At 51.4% G+C, this 22,551-nt stretch overlaps 8 protein-coding genes across 8 annotated transcripts; 4 read left to right on the forward strand and 4 right to left on the reverse strand.

The window, feature by feature from the left end:
- Positions 1-496: 496 nt before the first annotated feature.
- On the forward strand, positions 497-1,042 carry BCR38DRAFT_337764 (uncharacterized protein; the record flags this gene model as incomplete). The annotated part of the gene is made up of 1 exon (XM_040855558.1): positions 497-1,042. A coding segment is annotated over one exon (546 nt), but the record flags the coding sequence as incomplete, so codon positions are not given.
- A 3,157-nt stretch (positions 1,043-4,199) lies between these two features.
- BCR38DRAFT_337281 (ferric reductase like transmembrane component) lies at positions 4,200-6,809 on the reverse strand (the record flags this gene model as incomplete). Its single annotated transcript, XM_040855525.1, has 1 exon — positions 4,200-6,809. One exon carries the CDS (start codon positions 6,807-6,809, stop codon positions 4,200-4,202), a length of 2,610 nt encoding a protein of 869 aa, XP_040718248.1.
- A 1,237-nt stretch (positions 6,810-8,046) lies between these two features.
- BCR38DRAFT_161254 (uncharacterized protein) lies at positions 8,047-8,793 on the reverse strand. The gene has a single exon (XM_040853781.1). The coding sequence runs from the start codon at positions 8,657-8,659 to the stop codon at positions 8,102-8,104; it is 558 nt and encodes a 185-aa protein (XP_040718249.1). The 5' UTR covers positions 8,660-8,793; the 3' UTR covers positions 8,047-8,101.
- Positions 8,794-9,175: 382 nt separating this feature from the next.
- On the forward strand, positions 9,176-10,378 carry BCR38DRAFT_427742 (uncharacterized protein). Its single transcript, XM_040859847.1, has 2 exons — positions 9,176-9,814; positions 9,893-10,378. Exons 1-2 carry the CDS (start codon positions 9,589-9,591, stop codon positions 10,093-10,095), a joined length of 429 nt encoding a protein of 142 aa, XP_040718250.1. The 5' UTR covers positions 9,176-9,588; the 3' UTR covers positions 10,096-10,378.
- On the forward strand, positions 10,379-11,568 carry BCR38DRAFT_427744 (exosome complex exonuclease RRP43). Its single transcript, XM_040859848.1, has one exon. The coding sequence runs from the start codon at positions 10,464-10,466 to the stop codon at positions 11,517-11,519; it is 1,056 nt and encodes a 351-aa protein (XP_040718251.1). The 5' UTR covers positions 10,379-10,463; the 3' UTR covers positions 11,520-11,568.
- Positions 11,569-12,056: 488 nt separating this feature from the next.
- BCR38DRAFT_427748 (GDP dissociation inhibitor) lies at positions 12,057-14,154 on the forward strand. The gene is made up of 3 exons (XM_040859849.1): positions 12,057-12,228; positions 12,307-13,454; positions 13,654-14,154. The coding sequence occupies exons 1-3, from the start codon at positions 12,155-12,157 to the stop codon at positions 14,001-14,003; spliced, it is 1,572 nt and encodes a 523-aa protein (XP_040718252.1). The 5' UTR covers positions 12,057-12,154; the 3' UTR covers positions 14,004-14,154.
- Positions 14,155-14,417: 263 nt separating this feature from the next.
- On the reverse strand, positions 14,418-16,883 carry BCR38DRAFT_161355 (Rec8 like protein-domain-containing protein). Its single transcript, XM_040853782.1, has 4 exons — positions 16,779-16,883; positions 16,690-16,726; positions 16,348-16,623; positions 14,418-16,246 (listed from the first exon to the last, which is right to left on the reverse strand). Exons 1-4 carry the CDS (start codon positions 16,795-16,797, stop codon positions 14,539-14,541), a joined length of 2,040 nt encoding a protein of 679 aa, XP_040718253.1. The 5' UTR covers positions 16,798-16,883; the 3' UTR covers positions 14,418-14,538.
- Positions 16,884-20,142: 3,259 nt separating this feature from the next.
- On the reverse strand, positions 20,143-21,114 carry BCR38DRAFT_427756 (uncharacterized protein). The gene is made up of 3 exons (XM_040859850.1): positions 20,916-21,114; positions 20,797-20,856; positions 20,143-20,721 (listed from the first exon to the last, which is right to left on the reverse strand). Exons 1-3 carry the CDS (start codon positions 20,940-20,942, stop codon positions 20,545-20,547), a joined length of 264 nt encoding a protein of 87 aa, XP_040718254.1. The 5' UTR covers positions 20,943-21,114; the 3' UTR covers positions 20,143-20,544.
- Positions 21,115-22,551: the final 1,437 nt, after the last annotated feature.

A 22,551-nucleotide genomic window follows, 5' to 3' on the forward strand; every position in this document is an offset into this window, starting at 1 on the left:
GTGTGCCTGTGTGTGTGCTCGCGTGTGTGGGATAGAGACGGTAGCAGCAACAAGAAAAATTATTCACCGTGTGGGTGTGCTCACCGGCTCCGTATCACCAAATTTTTGGAGGTCGTCCATTGTGCCGCCGCCCATCTCGCCTCCCCCCCTCCTTCAAGGCACGCTTATCGAAGTTTGGAGAGAACCCCCGAGCGCTATATCACCACCGGGCCCTCTTTCTGCTTCTTGATGCTCTACCATGAACCTATTGCAATGAACGTCTCGGTCAACATCTCGAGACAATGAGGCCCGGCGCGGCAACAGATTCGACGCTTGACCACAGCATAGGGTGTCGCATCCACCTTTGCACCTATTTCACACGACGTTGCATCCGATTCTGCCCCTCCTCGGCTTGCCGCCGCCGATATCTCCACCCCTGTATCGCCGACGCTGCACAACACTCGATTTCTAGCCGAGTGGCAGTCGTCGTCGCAGACGCAGAAGCAGTGCCAACGGCAGCGCCATGCCGTCGTCGGACGCCAACACGGTCCCGGACACGCAATTGGGCCTCACCGACGAGGAAATCAATCTTCTTCGCTATCACCAGACCCAAGCCGGCTCCTCGTCCTCCCGCGCCGCCAGCCGCGCCTCGTCCCAAGGCCGCCTGCTCCTTGACCCCTCCAGTCTCGCCGCCCTCTCGAGACACCTGGACCGGCTGATGCAACAGATCCAGCAGCGCATTGAGTACCTGAGCCAACAGAGCGCCGTGGTAACTATGGAACAACACGATCGTGCGGGAAATCTGATTGACAACGCTGATGCCGAGATTGCCCGCTTCCACGACATCATGCAGCAGATAGACGAACTCGAGCTGGACTTCGATCGCATTCGTCACATCAGGGACATCGTCAGGGCTTATCGCCAGCGGGTCGAGGAGCTAGAACGGGAACTCGAGCACTCCAGCACATCGCGGCGGGATCGCGACGCACATCACCATCGACATGGACACGGGCATTCGCACCGACACGAGGGAAGTACCTCCGGACGACGGCATCGACATTAGTCAGGGCCGAGCCCTCCAACAAAAAAAAATTTCGACCCCATGGTTCGCGCGTTCACGGCGAGAAGGGGGGAAGGCGCTCGGGGCGCTGTTGCTTCCAACTTCTATGATGGGGACGGCAAGCGACGAGCGTGGAGAAAATCTTACACGGATGGATAGATCACAAGGTCACACGACCGCGGGAAACGGGAGACGTTTTAAAGTTTGTTCTCAAAGCCATGACTGATGGGCGGGAAACCACAGCACCGCCTGAAGGGCACAAAGCAAAGCCACTGAAGCTTACAGCTTTGGCCGATTGTTCTTGTCATTGAGGAGGAGGAGGCGGAAGAGAGGATTGAACGACTGGCATGACCAAATCGGGATTACTACTTTATACCTATCGAAGAATCGAGGCCTCGCGGCTGGACAAGAGCGGATTGCCTCACGGCTCATTTGATTTATCACGGCGTTTGGGTGTTCCTCCTTTCACCTTTTTGTTGTTCTCCCCCGTTATACCAACAATAACAGCGACGACTGGGACTTGTCAAGAGGGAGCTACATTTAATTTCTACTTGAGCACCACCGATCGATACCTTTTGAGCTGGAGTGCCGGATACTATCAGATGTTGGCCTACTATTTTCCCCCAAAGGTTGCAAGCGAATCTCTATTGTCTTCCAATTCCAAAATTCATAGCGGCCTGTCACACGCATGACACGCATCGTCGGGGTCGCAATCCGCATGGGACTTGCTTGTCCTGTCCTATCATTTATACCAAGGATCTGGGCGGGATTTTTCATGGTTGATTTTTTCCCCTTCATATTTCACGAGATTCGTGTGATCGATGTTGGGATTTATTAATGAACCCAACCCAATATTGGATACGAAAAGCATCATGTCACTGTTTTTGTGAATGAGCGGATGTGTTTGCTGTTTTGTACTGTTTCATTCCTCTGTATAGCATCGGCCACTTCAGTTACCTTCCTAAGTTGAATGACAAAAGGCCTGTAGAGATTGCCAGTCTCACACACTCAGGTCCGTGTTGCAAACATCAAACCATGGCGTCCTGGATGTGCAATCAACGCCCGATTGTATTAGGGCTAGCTGGTTGTCCCGGGGCAAGGGCACAGCCAGCTTGGGGACGAGAAGACGCCCCGGCCCCGTTTCTTCATGTACTACTCACGTTATTTGTAATACAGAGGGGAATGAACAATGGATTTTGCAAGTACTGGGAAACTGATGACGCAGGGAGCAACTTATATGTATCGAATAATTGCCTACCCCAAGCATAATGCCCTTTGCGCCCACATAGCGTGGCAGCGGCTCAGTAAACGTATCCCGTATGGCAAAATACGTAAGCTGCAAAGAATGCAGTTATAGATTACTCCAATACGACAGGCTAACACGTATCTCAGGGAATTTCCACTGTAAATACAACCAGCAGCGCGGCCAAGTTACTGCAATAATATTTTGAATCCAGCCTGCGCGAGGCTAGAGTTAACATGCTGAAACATAATGTCTCAAGGGAAAGTGAGTGCCATATGTTCATTACCGGCGCGGCTTAATCAGCAATGCAGTAAAACACCTACGGAATACAGCGATTGCTTCAAAGAGGGTTCAAGAAGAGCAGCGAACGCACATACGAAAGAGACGGCGGCTATGCAACTAAACCCTTTCTACCAGGCCGCCGGCCACAGGAAGTAAAGCACGCGCACGCCGATTGGGGCTTTCGTCAACAACTATTTTATTAGGAAGGAAGGGGTAGGAGAGTGGTGAAGGGGCTTGAATCTATTGGTTTACGTCCTTATGTCAGCAGCCACCTCCATATCAAGTTCGTTCGTTACTTCATCTAACCTTGAGAACAACAATCTACATCGGGGCACCTCTGTTTGGTACCCGTCCGTATTGTGCATATTCGCGTAGGACTCCATTCCATCTCAAGTGCGAGTTATGTGTGTACTTCCTAATGCGTCGCCTTGCCCACCTGAAAGTCTCGGTGGGTAGCCAGTCGCCCCATCCTATGTAAGTCTGTTCCATCACTCACGTCTGTGCCATCGTTGGTAAGGACGGGGCATATCTTTACGATTGCCATGGCTACGTTGACAGTGAGCTGATTGACTTGAATAGAATTGGATTCGAAAGAGGAACATATGGGGAACAAAAAACCAAAAAAAAAACCGACATCGATGGCGACAAGCAAGGTGCCTTTACATAGTTAGGGGCTACTATACAGACAGCTTTGCCTTCGTACGCGGGATACGACAGTGCAAGTGCCCAGGAGTTACAACCGGGGTTTTGGAATACGGTGAAATTTATAGTTGGTCTTCTGGGACTGTCCAAAGACAATTTCTTTTTTGCGTTCTTCTCTTGTTAATGTCTAATGTGTTCAAAGAATCACTTGCGGTAAGTGGACCTCGCTGCCATGCAAAAACATAAGTAAATGAATGGATTCCAGAATAGACTGTGCATACACATCGGAATGAACCCGGGTGGCAGACTTGTTGAATAAGTAGAGGCTCTGTCGCGACGTCGCTGTGATGGTGGTATTGGTGGTGGGAATGTGAAGTAACAAGACAATCAGCATCGGGCTATATTCGAGAACAAGAACGCAACAACATGGCATTTTGATATTGGGCTTGGGCTACTACAACACTAACTGATATTCATGAAGAGAAGGTAGAGCGATACGTAGGTTATACGTAACACTTTACCATAAATCGTAAAACCCCCTGAGCTTGAGCAAGTTCGCGGTAGTACGTTGATCTCTCTCCAGAGCTTAGAGTGGACAGAAGCGAAGATGTATTCACCCGGAAACAGACTTGCAGGTCCATTTATTCCTTTGTAACTGATTAGAATAGATATGTATCTATATTCCTGCTGTCCACGAGACGTCTTCAGGAGCTGGTCGCCGAGCCGGGTCGCAAACGTTCATTCCCATACTCCTCATACCCCTATTTGTACAGGCTTAAGTTTCCGTCCCGTGTAGAGGGTAGTAGTAGTAGTAGTAGTAATATTGGTATCTCAAAAAAGCAAATAAGTAAAAAAAAAAACGATCAGACGATCAAACGCCATAGTTGGTAGGTGCATAATCCCTTTATGCCCTCGGTCCTCAAGCTTTTATACGTCGTCGCTGGGAGAGCAGAGCACATGTTATATAACGTCACTCCACACCTCCTCTAGCAATCATAGCGCATAATTTTCCGTATGCAAGAAAATCTCCTCGAGCAACGGATCGCCCCAAATCTCAGCCTGCAGCCTCGCGACCGTATTAGCGACGCCGACCCGCATACTCGGCGGGCCGCAAACGAACACGGCCGTCCTCCTGCCCAGGATACCCCGACCGTTTGCGCCGCCAGTCGTCCACTCCTTGAGCATGTAGCCCAGGTCCGGGCGGCCGTACTCGACGCTCCATCCGCCGTCAATCTGGTGCGGTACCGGGAAGGCGAAGCGCATCAGGGACTTCTGGAACTCGGTGGGCGTCTCGGGGAAGCCGAACTCGAAACCGGATGGTGGGCCGAAGGTCGACGTCAGCCTGGGCCCTTGGGAGGCCTGGTTGGGTAGGTTGGTGGTGCGAAGATGTGCGAACTCGGGTGGGCGCGGGAGGTCGTGCGATGGCTCCGCCGATCGTTCGTGGGCGGAGGGTGTTGTGGAGTTGAGAAAGTTGCGCGGAGATGGCGGTGCATAGTTAAAATGTGGTTGTAGCTCTTCTCGCGCTTTCAGTGGTGGGAAGTGGAAGTCCCGCTTGTCCCCCTTGGGCTTGTCTTCAGGGTATTCCGACTCTGATACCGGCGCTGGTGGCGCCTCTTGGGGAGCCTCGTCGTCTCCCCCATCTCGGCCCTCGAGCCGACGTAGGGAATCTTCTTGGGCCGATTCCCGGTTAGCGGGCGGCTGCGGAGGAATGTAATGTGGTTGAAGGTATTTCTGCCGAGGCAAAGCTGTGATTCGGTCTTCATTTTCGGCGCGCAGGTGACGCTCGTAGTCAGTGTTGCCTTGCGCCTCATCTCGAATAAAAGCCGAGTTGCGTTTCGAGGCGATTCCAGCAACAAAGCCGTCCAGCTTGTCGTGGAAGACGTTGCTGAGTGGCCTGGGTGCCCGCTCCCCGATACCGCCACCAGTGCCCCGATGTCTAACGGCGGCTGTGACAAAGAACTTGCACGTCACACTCTCTGGCGGCGCTGATTCGCGACAGATGCGAAGCTCCTCGCGGAACCAATCCATTGCCTCTAGACGTTTCAGAGCCCATATGACAACGATTTTCTTGGTAATGGCCTTGCCATCTCTCATCCTCTTGATCAGGTTAAGTAGCTGTGACATGAGTGCCGTGACACCACTGCCACCAGCAATCAGGATGCAAGTGTCGAACGCGGCTAGCTCTCGTCGCATACCTCCATATGGTCCGTCGAGGTAGGCACGGTAAGTGTGGAAGGGCCCCTTCTCAATGGCCGTCTCTAGCACTTTGCGGGTAAAGCCACCATAAGGCTTGAATACCAAGACACAGTCTCGATATTGTTCGCCGTATTCGGAGGGGAAGTCCTCACTGCACAGCGATGAGATGGTGAAGGGGTGGTTATCAAAGAACGAGATGCCGGGCATTCGTAAGTAGACGTACTGACCCGGCTTCCACTTCATCTGTGTCGGGACAGTAATTTTGATGGCATTCTCCGTCATCAATGTGATGGCCGCTTCGTCCCCAACAAAGAAGGACAGCCGCCACGGCTTGGTCCAGTTGAGGTTGAACAACCGCAGAAAGTAGCAGAAGCCCCAAATGGCAACGGTCGCGTAGAGGTAGTTCCATGAGGCAAGGTAGTTCTTCGTGTGCCAGAACAGAAGGCCCACGTAGACCATGCCAACGGGAACATGGAGTACGACGAAGACTTCATACGCCATTCTCCTCACAACGGGAAGCGACGCGATGCAGAGCCACGCAAGTGGAACAAGACACGCGATGCCAGTGCCGTATATCACACCGCTGCCCTCGGGGAACAGCCGAGCAAAAGTCTGCATTCCGCCGTCATCCCAAACTGGCTGGACATAGAAGGGGATGGTATGGACCAAGGACAGGAAGAGGCAGAGATAGCCCGCCCATCGATGGAACACATTGAGTCGCTCAGGGCCAATTCCTGTCACGGCGGCCAAAATGTTGGCCTTCATGCTTGTCGCAATAATCCATGGTGTCATAGCAACCGCGATCATGCCCGCTCGGATGGCAACAGGGGGCGAGCCGAATTGAATGCTCTGCCAGTATAAAGGCTGCAGAAGGAAGGTATAGAGTGTGATGAAGGCGAGCGCAGTGAAGCCGATGGCGAGCACGGCAGCCGAGGAAAATGTGAACCGATGTTTCCGCCACACCAAGTCAGGGACGGGCCGGTAGAAGACCCATCTGAACAGCGCAAGCGCGTCGAGCACCGGACCAACCGCCGAGAAATCCGTCTTGGGCTTGAAGTCTGGCTTCTCCTCGCCCGTCTCAGGAAAGAAGTGTCCTCCCGTCGTGCCTGTCTGCAATGCCGTCATTGTGTGCTCGGCATCTAAGCTGTAAAGGTTTTGATAATGCCGTTCCACCTCTTGCTTGTAAATGGCTTGTCGAATCTTGTCCTGCCACCAATGCCATATTCTCACAAATATGACCACACCCATCAAGGCCAGACAAAAGTACGTCCATCCGAGGGCGTACTTGCCCGACTTACTCCATGGGTCTATCGTGTTGGCCTCCACCAAACCCGGCGGACTCGATGCCGTCAAGGGAATCAAGATTCTTTTTGCGAGCTCCGCCATGTTCCGCGAGGCCCCTGCCATTGCTGATTCGGCGACCGCAGGCATGATGGCAACTACTCTTGGTTTGCGCTCGTCCCAATGTTCCAAGATGACCTATCCCGAGCGCGAATAGGCAGTGGCGCGCGCGCGACTATATTGCAGTCATCCAGGGCGTTGGGGGTTGCTCGTTGGATAGGTCGCCTAATGCCACCGTGATGTCAGATATACATCCGGTTGTATTACTGTCTATGTAGCTCGGTTACGTGTCTCGACGTTAGACAATGATGCCTCGTGCGTCGTGTGACGACCATATATGGGCTCGGGGGGTTTGAAACGAAGGATGAGCGGACTTGGGTTGCACAATGGGGAATACTAGACCCCTCGATCCAATGGATCAAAGGATAATGAGAGGCAATGACGAAAAATTGGAGAGCAATGCCACAGAGAGGTGTAAGCCAAGAGGCCCTGAAGATGGGTGAGGTGGATATATGTCAGCGACAGCAAGGAGGGCCAGTCTCCTTAAGGCTCCACATGGGTCCGCGATTGAGCGAGCAGGTTGTGAGTTCGATGACCAGACTCATGTCAGGGCTGCTCGCAATGTCCGGTTATGTGATGGTGAATGAGTGATCTCGTGGTTAGCAGGTCCTGCATGTCCACCGCACATCAGTCCAGTCAATCACAGGCAAGGAAGACTTGGGAACAAACGCGAATGGTACCAGGGACGGGGCAAGGCCCAGCGGTTGACCGCACTTTAATATTGGCTGGCCGTAGAAGTGGTCGTTCCCCGCAGACAGACTGCAGAGTGCAGGTTGCACCGAACAGGTCTAGGCGCCAGGGATGCTTGTAAGCTGCTCCTTGTCAGCTACATGAAGACCCTTGGCGGCCCGTTATCACAAAGGTCCTAGAGACGGGAGGCGTCGGTATGCTATGTTGACAAGGGTCCCTGTCCTTGACTGCAGATTCCCGGTCCACTTGCCGTTAATCCTCAAGCCGAAGAATGTTGCCCGAAGAGATGAAGCTGACTGCACAAGGTCTTTGTTTAGCATAGGACGAAGCTATTCCTGTCCCTCCAAAAGAGGCGAAGTGTCCTTTGTTCGATGCGGCTTACGCCAGCGAGTCCATCGCGTCAGCATGACGACGAGATAAGGTTGCACTGGATGGCGAACAGGATTTAATGCTCCGTTGTCCTGCGCCGGACAATTCTGAGACGGAGGGTCTGCCAGGCACGAAATACGCACAACAAGCCGTCACCACATCCCACACGATCAGTGGCCACGATCCCCGCTGTATGCGACAGTTGGCCATGCAAACCATGCAAACATGGGAGCCACATCTCAAAAATTTGGGGGCAGCACAGAGTGCGATCGAATAGGAACTCCAGAGCCCAACAGGTCGTGATGCCGTGATTTGCGGTAGGGAACTGCCATGGACGAGTCTTGGGACAGATACGATCGAAAACTGGGCAATGTTGCGTATTCGGCGGCAATGCGGCGTCTATGATTGGTTGAAGCTCTTATCCCTGTGGAAGACTGTGCGTCCTTCACTACCAACCGCAGGTGGATCCATCGAATCGTTGCTTGTGACATGCCTGATCTGCTTCGATAGCACCACCTTAGTAGCCGAAAGGGTAACATAACTATCAACTGCCCCCAGTCTTCAGTAGCAGCGTGCAGCTTGTGAATCGAAAGTGTCAGGTTGGCAACCGCTCGATCGACCTTGCTAAACTTCTTTTCGACAAGGTCGGCATCATGCAGAGGGCGTTCCACGCTGTTGGGAATCGACGAGGTATGATTACGGGTTGGCGAGGCGGTCAAGAGCGCTTGCCCGCTCGTGAACAGGAAGAAGGTGTCAGTATCAACTTGATGCGACTGCAACATCAATTTGACAAGCATCCAAAGTAACGATTGTCCTCTTCGGAGCTCGAAGGCTTGTGTTGTGCCTGAGCAAGAACCACACGGGGGCAATCGGTTTTATCCGCAGAAGCCGCTGCAGCTTCGATTACCCCCCAATCCTGCCGTCCATGGAGGGTGAGCCAACTAACGTTGGTGCTTTGGCCCCCGCATGAAGCGTACGGAGACCAGTCATTTGGTTGTTGGCGTACTCATGGAAAACTGAGCATTCTTTCGGTACTTCAACGACGTCAATGTCGGGTCCTCGGTAATGTGGTCTTCAGTGGCAAGAGGCAACCGTCACATATGCACTGGCCTTGTCCAAAACCGCCCTTTCTTGTTGATGGACCAGTCAACGCTGGAGCACACGACACGGCGAACTACCCTCAGCCAAAACACTATACAGGAGCCGTCGGTATGCCGTAAGATGCAGGGCAAGCAGGTGACAGCACAAACGGCGCACCGAGTGTGTAATAATATGGGATAGCTCGATATTCCAGTGTAGTAGACTAAGTATAACTTGATGATCCCACCTGAGTCCGCCGGTTATTTTGTCATCTAGTTGTATGCTTAGTTGGCTGAAAGCTCGCGTTTTTCTTCAGTTTGATTGTGCCAGCTTGCTTCCAATGGCGCTTTCCCAAACGGGAAAATGGTGAAGACCGCGATTTCTCAGCGTATACACTCGAAACCTGCTTCGTCAGTATGTAAGCACAGTGGTGACAGTCGTCGTTTGTCAGCATGTACTTCCAGGCCGCCATCTCGAGTAGAGGCGCTGAGACGTAAAAAGCAGACGGAAACCCTCAGATTGGATACCTGTTAAATAAGCAGATATCGTATAGGATTTGTCAGACGGACAATTCCCAGCATGGCCTTTCTACCTACGACACCCTTGGAGACCCAGAAGTGGCTCTTGCGTGTGAGTGCAACCCGACATGAGGTGCTGTACGCTGTCAAGGCGCCTAATAATAAATGTTCGCGTATGGTTCCACGACGTCGGCGACTCCCTCGACATTTCCAGGCTTTCCAGCTTGTATGCGGAGGATGTGGAATTCCAGTTTGGCAACTTGCCTGTTGGCCGTGGTCTTGAGGCCGCGAAGGGCTTATTTGAGCCACAATGGGCGAAGTTTGAGACGATGCACCATGAGATCAAGGATTTCGGTACGAATACTATCTAAATCCGACAGTGCTGCAACCGTGGACGTGGAAATTAATGCCTCTTTGTGTTGCTCTACTCAGATTTAGTAGGCGGCGACAAGATCTATCAGGCCTGTGAAATATCGTGGACGGTGAAGGATGATCCTGAGAAGGAAACAGTCAAGATCCCCGCCATGGCTGTGTTCCATCTAGTCACCTCGGGAGAGGAAAGGGGGCTGATCAAGGTGTTCAGGGCTTATTTGAATACCTCGCCATTGGAAGCTGCAGTTGCCAGGGCTTCTTAGGACGGGGTGCTTTGCATGGCCTATTTTGATCCAGAACGATAGAACCTGTCGAAGCACACAATTCCAAACTCCGAATTTTATATATAATCGAAGGGATTGAAGGGTTCTCCTGATCCTACAGGTGGTGCCAAGGTGATTAATTTGGAATTTGGTCGTCCTTGATGAACAAGGCGGCAGCAGCAACATTTAGTTGTAACTCATGGTTGGGTTCTTGGCAAGCCCCGACCCGCCTACCCCACCAAACATAGCTCGCAAGCTCGTAAGGCTGACATAACTCCAAATTTCTAGGAGCCTGCCCCACGCCCTCGACTTGTAGTGATCTTTCGTTGAGCCTTAGCAAATTGCCCTGTTGCCCAGTTTCGCTCCAAATGGCAACTTCAAGCTCCCTGACGCTGTCGAGCGCCACCTTTGCCAAACTATCCCCTCACCCCTACCTCCTAGCGAATCTGCAGCCCGCAGACGCCTCGGTCCCCTCGTCTCGCACCAACGGACGGCAACCGCAGCAAGCGCGCAGTCCCAATATCAACACGTCCTCCCTCTCTCATGCGCACGGCAGTGCCGTAGTCCGAACTGGCGACACGACCGTTATCTGCGGTGTACGTGGCGAGACGCTCTTGACCACCGCCATCCCGAATTACCGAGCACCTGATGCCTCAAGCATGGCGGCCGTAAACGAGGTGCGGGACTACGATCTCCTCGTTCCTAACATCGAGTTGGCTACAGGATGCGCGCCGAATTTTCTGCCCGGTGTCCCGCCGACTACACTTGCGCAGACACTGAGCACGAGGGTGTACTCGCTTCTGCAGAGCTCGAAGCTGGTGGATGTCGACCGTTTACGGATATATCAACAAACCGATTTTGGCAACAAGAGCAAAGATGAAGAGGAAGACGAGGGTGAGAAAAATAAAGGAGACGAGAAGCATGAGGAAGAAGCTGACGAGGATCTATCAGCGGAGAAAGTGGTCAAGGCCTACTGGGTGCTGTACATTGACGTGCTGTTCATCTCATTCGACGGCAACCCATTTGATGCTGCCTGGGCAGCCGTACTAGCAGCACTACGAGACACTAAGCTGCCTGAAGCATATTGGGACATCGATCAAGAGCTGGTGCTCTGCAGGCGCACCAAGACGCCTTCGCCGTTGACTTTACAAGGGTTCCCGGTTGCGTGTACCGCGGCAGTATTCACAGCGAAGGAGAAACAGAGGAAAGGCAGTGATCAGTACTGGATCTTGGCAGATCCTGACAGGTTGGAGGAGAGTTTGTGCGATGAGACGGTCTCCATGGTGATTGACAAGTCAAGCGGGACCACAAAGGTTTTGGGAATATCGAAGAGTGGAGGAGTTGTCGTGGGCCCGCGTCTGATGAGAGATATTGCAGCTCTGGCGAACGTAAGATGGGATCAATTCCACAGTGCGATGAAATAGTAGAAGCGAATTCAATGATACCCAATGGCAACAACCGAATGCGATATGCAGTCCTCTTCAATGAATATCTACATGGTTTCAACCGCGGAATTTTCGCAACGATTCCTAGCTCAGCGAAAAATGATCCAACATCTCACAGGCAGTTCCACTGGCAAATAGTTTTCTCGCCAGAAGATTCTTAGGACCGGCTTGTAAGATGTGAGTATCACCCATCACTGCTACGAGATAAATAAATGTATCAACCCTTCGAACCATCCTATCAGGTTAATGAATCCAGGACAGTAGATACGGGACGACGATTTGGTCTCCCGCCCAGTGTAGAGGAGCCTAGTGAAAGGCATCCCAGTTGCCAGCATTACTGTGTGAAGCAGCGAAAAGCAGGAACTCTGAGCGGTTGGTTGTTGGAAAAAGCAAAATTCTGGCGAAGGGAATTTCGAGTTGATAATTCAATCCAGAGTGGGGCGGAGCGGTAAAACCATCTTCCATATGGCTGACAGCGGGAGCTTGATCGCAACCGGAAGTGCTGCTGGAAGTGCAGTTGAAAGTATTACTACGTCGCTTATGACTCTTGCGAGTTTTCTAATAATAATTATTGCATACCACAACTTCTTGAAGCCTCTCACACAAGCTAAACGATGGAGTCTCTGGGTGAGGCGCCCTGGGATGCCGTAATCTGCGGTACAGGGCTGCAACAGTCCCTACTTGCATTGTAAGTGCGCCGTCTTCGGTGGCACATGACCAAATCACTGAGTCGTTCTGACTGACCCAGCTTGACCCCACGATGAAGAGCTCTGTCGCGATCCAACAAACGCATTCTTCACCTCGACCCCAATGAGTACTACGGCCAGCATGAAGCTGCCTTCAGCTTGCAGGAAGCCGACAGCTTCGCCGCTGCCCACGCCTTGACTACCGCTGCCGCCGACGCAGAAAGGTCCATCAGTGGTGGGGATGGCGCTGCAGACCAAGCTACCACATCGGTCGCTGAAAGCAGCATCTTTCGCAATGCCAGTGTGTGGAAGCATGCGGAAGCTGAAGCAAAAGGGCTGTCTTTTTCGCGGGCTTACACGCTGGCTCTCGCCCCGCAGATCATTCACACGCGGTCGAAGCTGTTGGCGCAACTGGTGTCATCCAGGGCGTATCGACAGATTGAGTTCCTGGCAGTTGGGTCATTCTTCGTCTATGAACTGGCACATGACAAGCCCAAGCTGTCTCGGATCCCCAGCAGCCGCGAAGATGTCTTCTCGAGTCAGTCGATACCGGCCCGGTCGAAGCGGTCTCTGATGAAGTTCTTGAAATTCGTCGTCGACTACGACAGTGATGACCAGAAGTCTGTGTGGGAGGGCCAAGCTGATACCCGACTGACTGACTTCCTCACGAGCCAGTTCAAACTAGATGATAGTCTACGTACATATATCCTTGCACTCACATTGACCTTGGATGGTAATGTCAGCGTGAAGGACGGACTGGCTATCATCAACCGCCACTTGACCTCAATGGGCCTTTTCGGACCTGGATTCTGTGCTGTCTACCCCAAATGGGGAGGTTTGTCAGAAATTGCGCAAGTAGGATGTCGAGCCGGTGCGGTGGGTGGCGGTATTTACATGCTCGGAACCGACATGCATTTCCAGGGAGGTGCCGACAAAGAGCAAATGTCACTCAAATTGTCAAACGACGTGGACGTTCGGACAAAAACCCTGGCAACATCCAGAAAAAACGCTGCAGCCGACGCTCAAACGGTAAGCAGGCTTGTCGCCGTCGTCGACTCTCCTTTGAAAAGTTTGTTTGAGATACTCGTCGAGGGCGCACCCACACCAGTGGTGGCTGTCGTCGCGTTCCCGAGCAGCTCGGACCTTGCGGACGGAGAGCAGGCTTCAGACGCCCCAGTCTACGCCATGGTGCATTCCAGTGAGACAGGCGAATGTCCTAATGGTCAATGTAAGTTCTACTCGCCTTTTTGGTATATTCTTGTGATCTCCCGTGTTACGATGATACAACGTAACGAATACTTATCTACATTGGCTGAGCTTCGCTTTGACGAACAACAACCTCTGACAAACTGATTCACCACCTCAATCTTCACTTCATGTTACATCGTCTTATTGCGCGTTTGGCTAATATTTTGTTCCCCCAATAGGCGTGATCTACCTCACTACCTTAGCTGAGCCAGGCGCAAAGCAGAGGCTCAACCAGGCTCTCGATACGTTGCTACAGGCTGTTTCCGTGAACCAGAACACCGCTACATCTCTTTATCAGCTGTATTACGAACAGTCCAGCAGTGAAAAAGCTCCACTGATCGAGACTCATGGCTCGTCAACGGTGTTCTCCTTTGCATCGACATCCCAAACCCTAGCGTTTGATGACTCAGATTTGGATGCAGTCAAATCAGCATGGACGGTAGCCATGGGGAGTGATGTGCGGGAAGAGGAGTATCTGATCTTCGAAGACCGCGAAGGGGCTGACGTCGATGACGATGTGTACGACTAATTAGGCGATAGTCTGGGTCGCACAGTGTCAAGAACGTAATTCCATGATAGATGATTAATGAGAAATAGCACTGATATTCGTTGGGTTGTTATATGCAAGTTTCCAGCTATCTATGAAGTAGCAAATTGGGCAGAGAGCATCGTTGCCCTTTTCACCAATTTGCATTCATGTTACTACTCAGTTAGGTTCATTTCTCTGTCCAGCCAGCATTCCAGATCTCGAAGTGATAAGTCCTTGGTGAACGCCAACTTGCTCCATTGCCAGTGGCATCCAGCATGCCATGTGTCCCTTTAAGCCGATCAAATGCAAACCGTGTGGCTCCTCCTGGCCATAAGTGTCCTTATCCGTGTCCATGTTGAGAGAGGGCCGGCCCTCCCAGCCCTCATTCCCTTGCCGCCATTTCAACGCCATCAAAGTAACAATCGCACAACAAACAGTAAAACAGATGAAAAGAAGGAGCGAGGAAAGGCAACTCCTACACGTCTACCCTTTCAGACAGAATCGTGGCATACCGCACCATCGTCTTGAAAGGAGCTCAAGACTCCTTAACCCCGACGTGAATGGCCCCAAACGGCTCGTTTTGCGCTCCATCTTGCTCCACCAGCATCTTCCCCTTGGTGACTAGCGTCAGGACATGGTAAAACGCCTGCGCGGCCGTGGTGCGGTTCGTCAATCGAGGCACGAAGACATCGTCAAAGGTCAGCCACTTACGGCGCAGCAAATAGTCCTCCTCGTGGCGCCGCTCGCCATTCTCCTCCATCTCCGTCTCGATGAAACCCAGGAAATTGGCGCCCTCACGGTCGAGCAGCTCGCGCGCGTATTGGCTTTCGCTTTGAGATTGTCGCTTTGAAGGGGTTTTGGGAAGGGGAGGAGGTGGCATGCCGTCGAAGGATGAGTCGGCCGAGTGCAGGCCGTCGCCCGAGCCGAAGTTGAAGTTGTCGGCGTCGCCTACGGGCATGTCATCGCTGTAACGGTGGATTTCGTCGACGGAGCCGCGCTTGGCAAGTGGGCTGGAGGGTTGGTCGCGACCTAACTGTGGTTGGGCTGAGCCAGGTGGGCGGATCGAGGAGCCGGGTATGGCGGACGAGTTGCGGTTCCAGGGCATGGCGGACGAGGGGTGGTCGTCCATAGAGGGTCGAGCCTCTCTGCCGACCTCGGGAGGGCTTGGCTGCAGTCCCATATCGAAGATGTCGTTTACTGCTGCACCTCGGCCTTCTCCTGGCTGTTCCTCCACGCCTCCCTCTTCGACTCGTGGTCGCACGCGGCGGGCTTCATCCTGGAAAACGTCGATGGACTCAGATGCAGATCGCAGACGCTTTCCACGGTGGCTCTTCTCAAAGACCTCAAGGCCTGTGACTGCTGTGAATAGAGAATCGCCTGAAAATTTCTTAATTAGGGGATGGTAGAGGTTGGGGAGGCCGATGTTCTCTCCAATATTGGCGATTCCTAGGCCGAATGTCAGCTGCATGGCATTTCGTCTCGCTTGTGCTGTGCTGACAGACTGCGGCTTGCGCGTGCCGCAGTTTTCGAGGTAGTTGTCTTGCCACTCTCTGATGACATTGCGTGAGATGATGGTCTCCTCGTCTGCGTGAATGACCTTGAGCTTTTTCTTGCGACGTTGTTTTGGGGCAGGCTGGTCGACAGGTTCTTCGGATGCCGCGAACGGGTCGGCCTCCTTCTGCTTATGCCTGTTTTGGCGCTCAGGCAAAGCTTCAGCATCGGGCAAGGGTTGTTCATCCACCATGAGGACGTCTCCTTGATTGTCAATGTGTGGCTGTGGAGCATTTCCGGTACCTTCAATGCTGGGCATCACCGGCAAGTCGAAATCGAAATTAAAGTCACCCTGGACGAGGGCTGGATCCGGGCCGCTCCTCTCCATGATGTTGCCGAATTCGTCGATTTCCATTCCAAAATCTCCGGCACCCGCGTTGTCCGACCAGCCGAAGATATTTTCGCCATCGTCCATGGCTGCTGGCTTCTGCGCAGAAGATAATCCCTGAAGACCTTGGAGACCGTGAGGGGAGGCGCGAGCGCTGGATGAATCAGAATGACGAAGGTTGAACTCAAGTGGAAAGCCTTCTGGACCTGAACCTCCCGAACCTCCTGACAGCAAGGAGTGCGGAGACATCTGCGATGAGGTCTTGTCGGTATGCTGGCTCAACACGAACTCTTGGACGTCGAAGTCGGGGATCTGGGGCATTGGGATAAATTCTGGGTCATCCATGATGATGAGATTTTCTGATCTATTCAGAATCACTGGTCAGTCAACAATCCGCCGTGTGAGCCAGGGAAATAATGACTGTAGGACAACAGCCAGCAAGTGAAAGAAACAAACAAGACGTACCTTCCTCGCCCCGCATCCTCGTCAACGAGATTTGCTCCGAATTTCTTGAAGAACATATTCATATGCATTTGGATTTTAGCAGCATCCGTGAGCATGTAGTCGCATTGCTGGTGATAGACACGCGAGACACCATAGAGTAAATTACCCTGCAAGCGCAGTGCGATGGGGGCGCCGGGCTCCAAGATCTTCTCACAGGCCTTTCGCACGTCTACATCCTGGATGGCCTTACGCGTCACCTTCTTGGTGCTTGATTTCGAGCCGATCGTGGCCACCAGCCTATTTCGAGTCAGCACTGGCCGGCGCGACCCGTCAATCGAGAGCAGGGGGGATTTCAAGACATACCAGATGGTGGCCACGCCATACTGGCGGCTAGTGAGAACTGCGATGTCGCATCAGTACGCGCAACGGGAACGAAAGGCATAGAAACCTACTTTCGTGACTGTAGAACATTGCGAGGACATGTCATTAGAAGTACAAAAGGGAGGGACAGCGGCTTGACAGAATAATGGCGGCTCTGTTGCGATAGGGTTGATGGTTGTTTTTGGCGGTGTCGGTCAAAAGAAGGAATGGTAATTGATGGACCGAGGCGAGATGTTGAACGAGCGTGGTAGTCCGCAGTCAAATCACGGGCATCGAATGTGCGGGCATGTAGAGGGTTGAGGGTTGATCAAGTTGGTGCGGCAGCTTGGATTTCGAGTTGGTGACTCGGTTTGGCTGCCTAAATTTTGGTGCGGCTTCAGATCGAGGGTATTGTCGCCGGTGGGTCGACCTTCTTCGGGTGTCCTCTAGGACTCTTGATTGTCCCTGATTAAACAGTTAATTCATTGGTTTCGCCAATTTTGGAAACTTGTTGAACCAATTCTTGCATTATGATGAGCCGTTGATGACTGTGGACTCCTCCACCATTTCAGCAGATTGGATAGAGATCTGGCAGCCATTTCACTCAAATTCACACCTGCGTCACGCACGAGATTTTCTACTGCAGGCTATCTTGGATTCACTGGTCATTATGAGCAATTGGGTGTCATCGTGCAATGCTGAAACTAGAAAACCAATGATGATATTGAATATTTGAGGGATGACTAAATCAATAGGCAGTCTCCAGATAAGTTTATCTTTTTCCGTGGTGGATGACACATGAATATGCCAATGATAATGGTATTGCATGTAATGGTGTTCCAAAGGCATGTGGTCATCTATTGTACCGGATTGTAACAGGTCCCTCAAGTTACCCCTAGTATACTTTAATAGGGGAAAACATCTATATGGCATGCCTGTATGTGAAGCCTTCTGGTTCGCAATACGCATACTGTTTGGGCGGGTCTTGATTTCCATTCATGTGAAATGTTGCTTCTTCGTGGCGTATTTTCAAGTTAACCAATGTGATTCTAGTGTAATCTCAACATAATTTTACTTAGCTAGTTCAAAACCATGAGCGTCTGTTTTCGCTTTTTGTCACACGCGGTGTATGATACTGTCTGTCATCAACCCTATGTCAGCTAGAGAACGCGTGATTGAGTTCAGGTGTCTTATCAGTAATGCCTCTTCGTAGACATCCAACTGGGAAGTCCTAACGGGACGTGGCGTGGGCTGTGAAAGATACTAAATAGGAGGGGTTCTTCACGAAATATTTAACACCTCTTTGCAGTCTAAAAACTCCAAACTGGGCCTGGCGTGGGTTGTGAAAGATACTAAATAGGAGGGGCTCTACACAAAAGGTTAACACATCTTTTCAATGTGAAACCCTCGTTATTCCTACGTAGTCATCCATATAATCGTGTTGTCCTATATCACAAGAGATGTTAGTCTACTGGTTGACTACTCTAGCTTTCTCGTCGCGGTCTGCTGATCAGTATCCTAGTGGCGCCCCTAAGAAGTCCTCGACAAGAACTGTTGCTTACATCAGATCGTATATGCAATCGATTTAGTCCAGAATTCCATTCGCAGTTTTTCCGTCACAGGAACAGATTCAGTCATATCATCCTGCAACTCATCGACATAGCGTTTCGACAGAACGATGCTGTTTGGTCCATCCCTAGAGACGAGAAGAGAGACTAAACAGCACACAGTCGGTGTTCCTTTGGATTCGAGTGAGGGGCATATATACAACCCGTATTTCTCTCCCTCCACTTATCGCGTCCACTCAAAATTGGACAATAAGTCCTGTTATTACGCAAAGTGCCCCAGGATACTATAGGGGCTACTGTATCCTAAGTCTTGGTTGACAGGTACTACGCTACATGTCTATATAATTCGACACCGACCTATTTCAATCGGCTAGTAACCTCCTATGAAATGAGCATCCCACTCCCCCTCAAACCTTAACCTCCTTCAAATACATCCCTCAACCCCCCTATTTTGCACCCAAGACCTCATGAAAAATGTGGAGTACTACAAGTGTATGGCGAAAACCCCTAGTCCTAAGTTCCTAGTGACGAGGTCGCCGAGCATTTCTCGTTCGTGCTCCTGCTTCACTAGCTCGTCGATATGTTCTCCCTACCGTTTGGCCGCCGGTTCATCTCTCTACCCCCAGCAACTGAAAGATCTTAATCCTGGCAAAAAGACGTGATGGCTTCCACGCTCTGGAAACACCATGGGGAAGGTGATAAATCCATGGGATATCTTACATCGACCCCTGTTACCGCGATGGCAAGTCTAGCTATCCCCACATGGGGCAGTACAAGATGCATTGTGCAAATTAAGCCACATCTGACCATGCCCTTGGCTTTAAAAGCCAACTCAGTATTCCAATAGTCTACCTCCACGGCTTCACTAAACCCAACGATCAAAGATAACACCCCCTTTGCACCCTATAGCCCGACTTGCAATCTCTCCGTGTCCCACTACTACCAATACCTCGAGCAGAAACCCAATTTCCCGAGTCGCGCATCAATCTCTCAAGTGGCGATGCAGCACGAGAACGAGGCAGTCAAGAAGTTGGGTGGATTATTTTCATTGAGGAACCAACCTCACCCACGGCCTGGCGGACCTTCCCCCTCGGACAGCGCAGCCGCTACGGCTCCGCTCACTCCACGGGCCGGCGGTCAGACGCACACATTGCCGTGGACTCGTGATTACTAACTCGTACGGGAGTTTCTTTTTACTGCGCCTACCTCTGTATGAGTTACAAGTTCTCCGTTTTCCCCTCCACGCCCTCATGTTACACCCGCCGTCTCCTCCGGGGCTTTATTTAACATTCCATCGATTCCCTGTGTCAATCCTCCTACTGCGTCTCCACTCCGCATATCCACAACCCGCATAACCCAAACTTGCCATTTCTTTTTATAGATCAGGATCGATGGGTACCCTAGTAGGTAAAACACAAATCTGATGCTGGAAGAGCAGTTTGGGACAGTATTATAATGATGTGATTTTATTCAAATCGATGTGACTACGTTCGTCCTAAAACTGTGAAACAGCGCCTACACTTTTATTGATACGGATATGTTTTATTTTAGGACTTGACCTCTCCAGATGACTCGGATTACAATAGTAGCGACAGAGGCGGCGGGGAAAGATGACACCGGCAGCAAGGATGTTACTGCTTTAAATTTACGATACATCATCGACGACGAGTTTTGCGCCGTTCCGAAATGGACCTTGTCCGGACATCTCTGGGGTAAGGAGCTTGACGCAAAAGCTTGTTGAGTTGAGTAGTTTAAATGCTCATCGTAGCTTCCGGAGCCGGAGATTGATAAAGATTGTGATGTGATGAGGGCTTTGCAGAACGAACTTGATGAGATGAGCGTGCTTGTCACAAATCTTGAGTCCGCCGAAGTCAGTAAAACACAAGATTGATAGTATTGCATCCCGTATTATTACCCGTCTCTCTGCTCTTATCTAGAGGTAAAATCTATTATGTGGAGTAGTTTGTTTCCTCTATAGTGAAACCATGATTACACCATAATCTGTGATTTGGACTCATCCGAGTCGTATAATGGTAGTTATGATCGTTGATCAACCCAAACCGGAACGCCAGTGAATTTGTCATTGTGACTTTTGAAGCAATTCTACCTCCCGTAATAACCGACGCTGAACGAGACCATTTCTTCCTCAAATGTTGTGTGTTGTGTGGTTATGAAACCTCATGTTGTCCGCTGTGTGCACGACGTATCGTGTGTTTTTGTGAGCCTGTTGGCCTGATCTGTTCTTTTCGAGTGTGTTTTATTTACATGTTCTATGTAATCATCGAATTGTTCAACTCTTCTGTCGTCGAGACTCCTTGTTCTTGCGCTCCCGCGTGCGACCCCGGGACTCAATCTGACTCGAGTCGTCCCGGGATGAATGCGAAGAATGAGACGACGAATGGGCATCATAGTACGCTTGCTGTGCGTTGAACTGTTCGTACGTCGCAGATGCGCCCTCGTTCATGACCTGGAGATGATGACATCAGCATACCGTTTTTATAGGTAACGCAGCGGTGGAGTCCGAGGCCGAGTGACTACTCACGGTGCACAGCTTGCAACGCTCCCCGAACTGAGAGACTTTGTTGTGGCAGTTGACAGCGCCCTAGAGATGTGTGAGCTTAGGGTCTTATCAAGTGACCTAGACGGGGTAAGTGGACGTACATAGTAGTTAGCACAGTAGCAATGCATCTTGAGGGAGTGTGATTGTGCCGTGTTGATGGGTTGGTACGTTGGGTTATGTTATATGCGGGTCGTCAACGACTCAAGCAAAGAATAATCCAGATTATATCTCGTCTCAACTCCGGATATGTACTCGAATTTGGATGTAAGTGAATGGATCTGCAGGATGGTTGTTCAGATGCCATCAGCTTGGGGGAGCTGTTCTTTATACACTTGAGTTGTTAACCCCTTGCAACCAACCTGCACCCAACCTGCACTCTATCCCAAGATCCCAGATCCGATCCCTCTCACGCACTGCATCCCTGAGCTCGGTGCATTAGACCTTGCTTAGGGATGGGAGACACGGGAGGACAGGGGCCCTGCCAACAAAACTCCACTTCCAATCAAGACCACAAGAACCTAGCCGCGCCAGTTCCAAACCCTATCTTGGGAAGAAGCTAGGAAGAAGCTGCCAAAAAAAAGCCATACCTGAGCTAGTGGAGACATGCACGCCCGAGCGAATAATCCCCAACAGAAAACTAAATGCAGGCACCGCTTGCGGCGACGCTTGTGGCGCAGACGAAGTATGGCCCAGCTCTTCGGGGCCTGCAGCTAGGAAGACTACCGCTACTTAGACGCTGGCCGGGTCGGCGTCTGCCTGTGTCGTGTCTCCGCCGTTGGTAAAACGAGAAACTGTCTCCATCAGAAAGTTAGCTGTGCTTGTGCTGCAAGGATGGCATTTACCGGGACAACCCGACTGTGAAAAAGCAAGCAAGGAATGGGGGTTTTGGTGCGGAACTGGTCCATAAGTGAAGACCAATACTTGGTACGCAGCACGTTTTCAAAGAGGGCTCGGCGATAGACAAGAGAGCAAAAAGGCTGAAACTGTGACACGTCTCGTTTCAATCGGCCTCGACCGACCTCCGGACGTAGCAATTCGAGAGTGAAGCAGCAGCAGCAAAAAGAGCTGGAGCCCCGTCCGGACCTGTGCCGAGTCAGAGCTGGTGGAGACGGCTTTCCTTGGGTCTGAACGCGCATCTTATTTTCCTTCGGACGAGGCTCCAAATCCATACATGGTCCACCTGCATTTTTCGTGGGCTTCACGGACAGGACAGACGACGTTCTAGAATCCGGTCCGGCTGGGGCCGGACTGCGAATGTCTGCAATGCAACATGATGACGGAGATTTAGAATCCTGTTTGTTTGAATCGAACCACTGTTGCCACTGCCTCTTTCGACCTTTCGATTGGACTAATTCCAATTTCGCCCAATGGAGGTCTGTTTGTTTCCGAGTTTCAGGGTATTCTAAATCTTGATCTCAACAATCACTAAACCGTGATTTTGACATATTAGTCGGTTCTCTAGTGGCACTCCCAACCGTTTCCTATGCAGTTGTGAAGTAAGGGCACCACTGTTGGGTGATGTTACAACTCTGAGGGAAACTGAGAATTGGCGGCCGAGTCAAGGTTTGAGAACACATTAGTAGCGGCAGTTCTGTGCACACCTAGACATCTTCGACAGGCCAACTCTAATAGAGTATCCGAAGTTTCGAATTGCACAAGCCGCCAACAGCCCGTCAACGGCCCCAAACTCTTTTCTTTCAGAAGACAGTCGCACAGAAGACGCAAGACATGCCATCC

This window comes from Pseudomassariella vexata, assembly GCF_002105095.1.
Source record: "Pseudomassariella vexata strain CBS 129021 chromosome Unknown BCR38scaffold_4, whole genome shotgun sequence".
Taxonomy (NCBI): Eukaryota; Fungi; Ascomycota; class Sordariomycetes; order Amphisphaeriales; family Pseudomassariaceae; genus Pseudomassariella; species Pseudomassariella vexata.

Excerpts from the sequence above, each read along its gene's own strand:
- BCR38DRAFT_427742 (XM_040859847.1), top strand. The coding sequence starts at position 9,589 with ATGAGGTGCTGTACGCTGTCAAGGCGCCTAATAATAAATGTTCGCGTA. Across the intron at positions 9,815-9,892 it reads CCATGAGATCAAGGATTTCG|ATTTAGTAGGCGGCGACAAG; the intron begins GTACGAATACTA and ends TGCTCTACTCAG.
- BCR38DRAFT_427744 (XM_040859848.1), top strand. The coding sequence starts at position 10,464 with ATGGCAACTTCAAGCTCCCTGACGCTGTCGAGCGCCACCTTTGCCAAA.
- BCR38DRAFT_427756 (XM_040859850.1), bottom strand. The coding sequence starts at position 20,942 with ATGCATTGCTACTGTGCTAACTACTAT. Across the intron at positions 20,857-20,915 it reads GCTACTGTGCTAACTACTAT|GGCGCTGTCAACTGCCACAA; the intron begins GTACGTCCACTT and ends ACACATCTCTAG. Across the intron at positions 20,722-20,796 it reads AGCGTTGCAAGCTGTGCACC|GTCATGAACGAGGGCGCATC; the intron begins GTGAGTAGTCAC and ends CATCATCTCCAG.
- BCR38DRAFT_427748 (XM_040859849.1), top strand. The coding sequence starts at position 12,155 with ATGGAGTCTCTGGGTGAGGCGCCCTGGGATGCCGTAATCTGCGGTACA. Across the intron at positions 12,229-12,306 it reads CAACAGTCCCTACTTGCATT|AGCTCTGTCGCGATCCAACA; the intron begins GTAAGTGCGCCG and ends CCCACGATGAAG. Across the intron at positions 13,455-13,653 it reads CGAATGTCCTAATGGTCAAT|GCGTGATCTACCTCACTACC; the intron begins GTAAGTTCTACT and ends TTCCCCCAATAG.
- BCR38DRAFT_161254 (XM_040853781.1), bottom strand. The coding sequence starts at position 8,659 with ATGCTTGTCAAATTGATGTTGCAGTCGCATCAAGTTGATACTGACACC.
- BCR38DRAFT_161355 (XM_040853782.1), bottom strand. Across the intron at positions 16,624-16,689 it reads TATGGCGTGGCCACCATCTG|GCTGGTGGCCACGATCGGCT; the intron begins GTATGTCTTGAA and ends GACTCGAAATAG. Across the intron at positions 16,247-16,347 it reads GAGGATGCGGGGCGAGGAAG|ATCAGAAAATCTCATCATCA; the intron begins GTACGTCTTGTT and ends GATTCTGAATAG.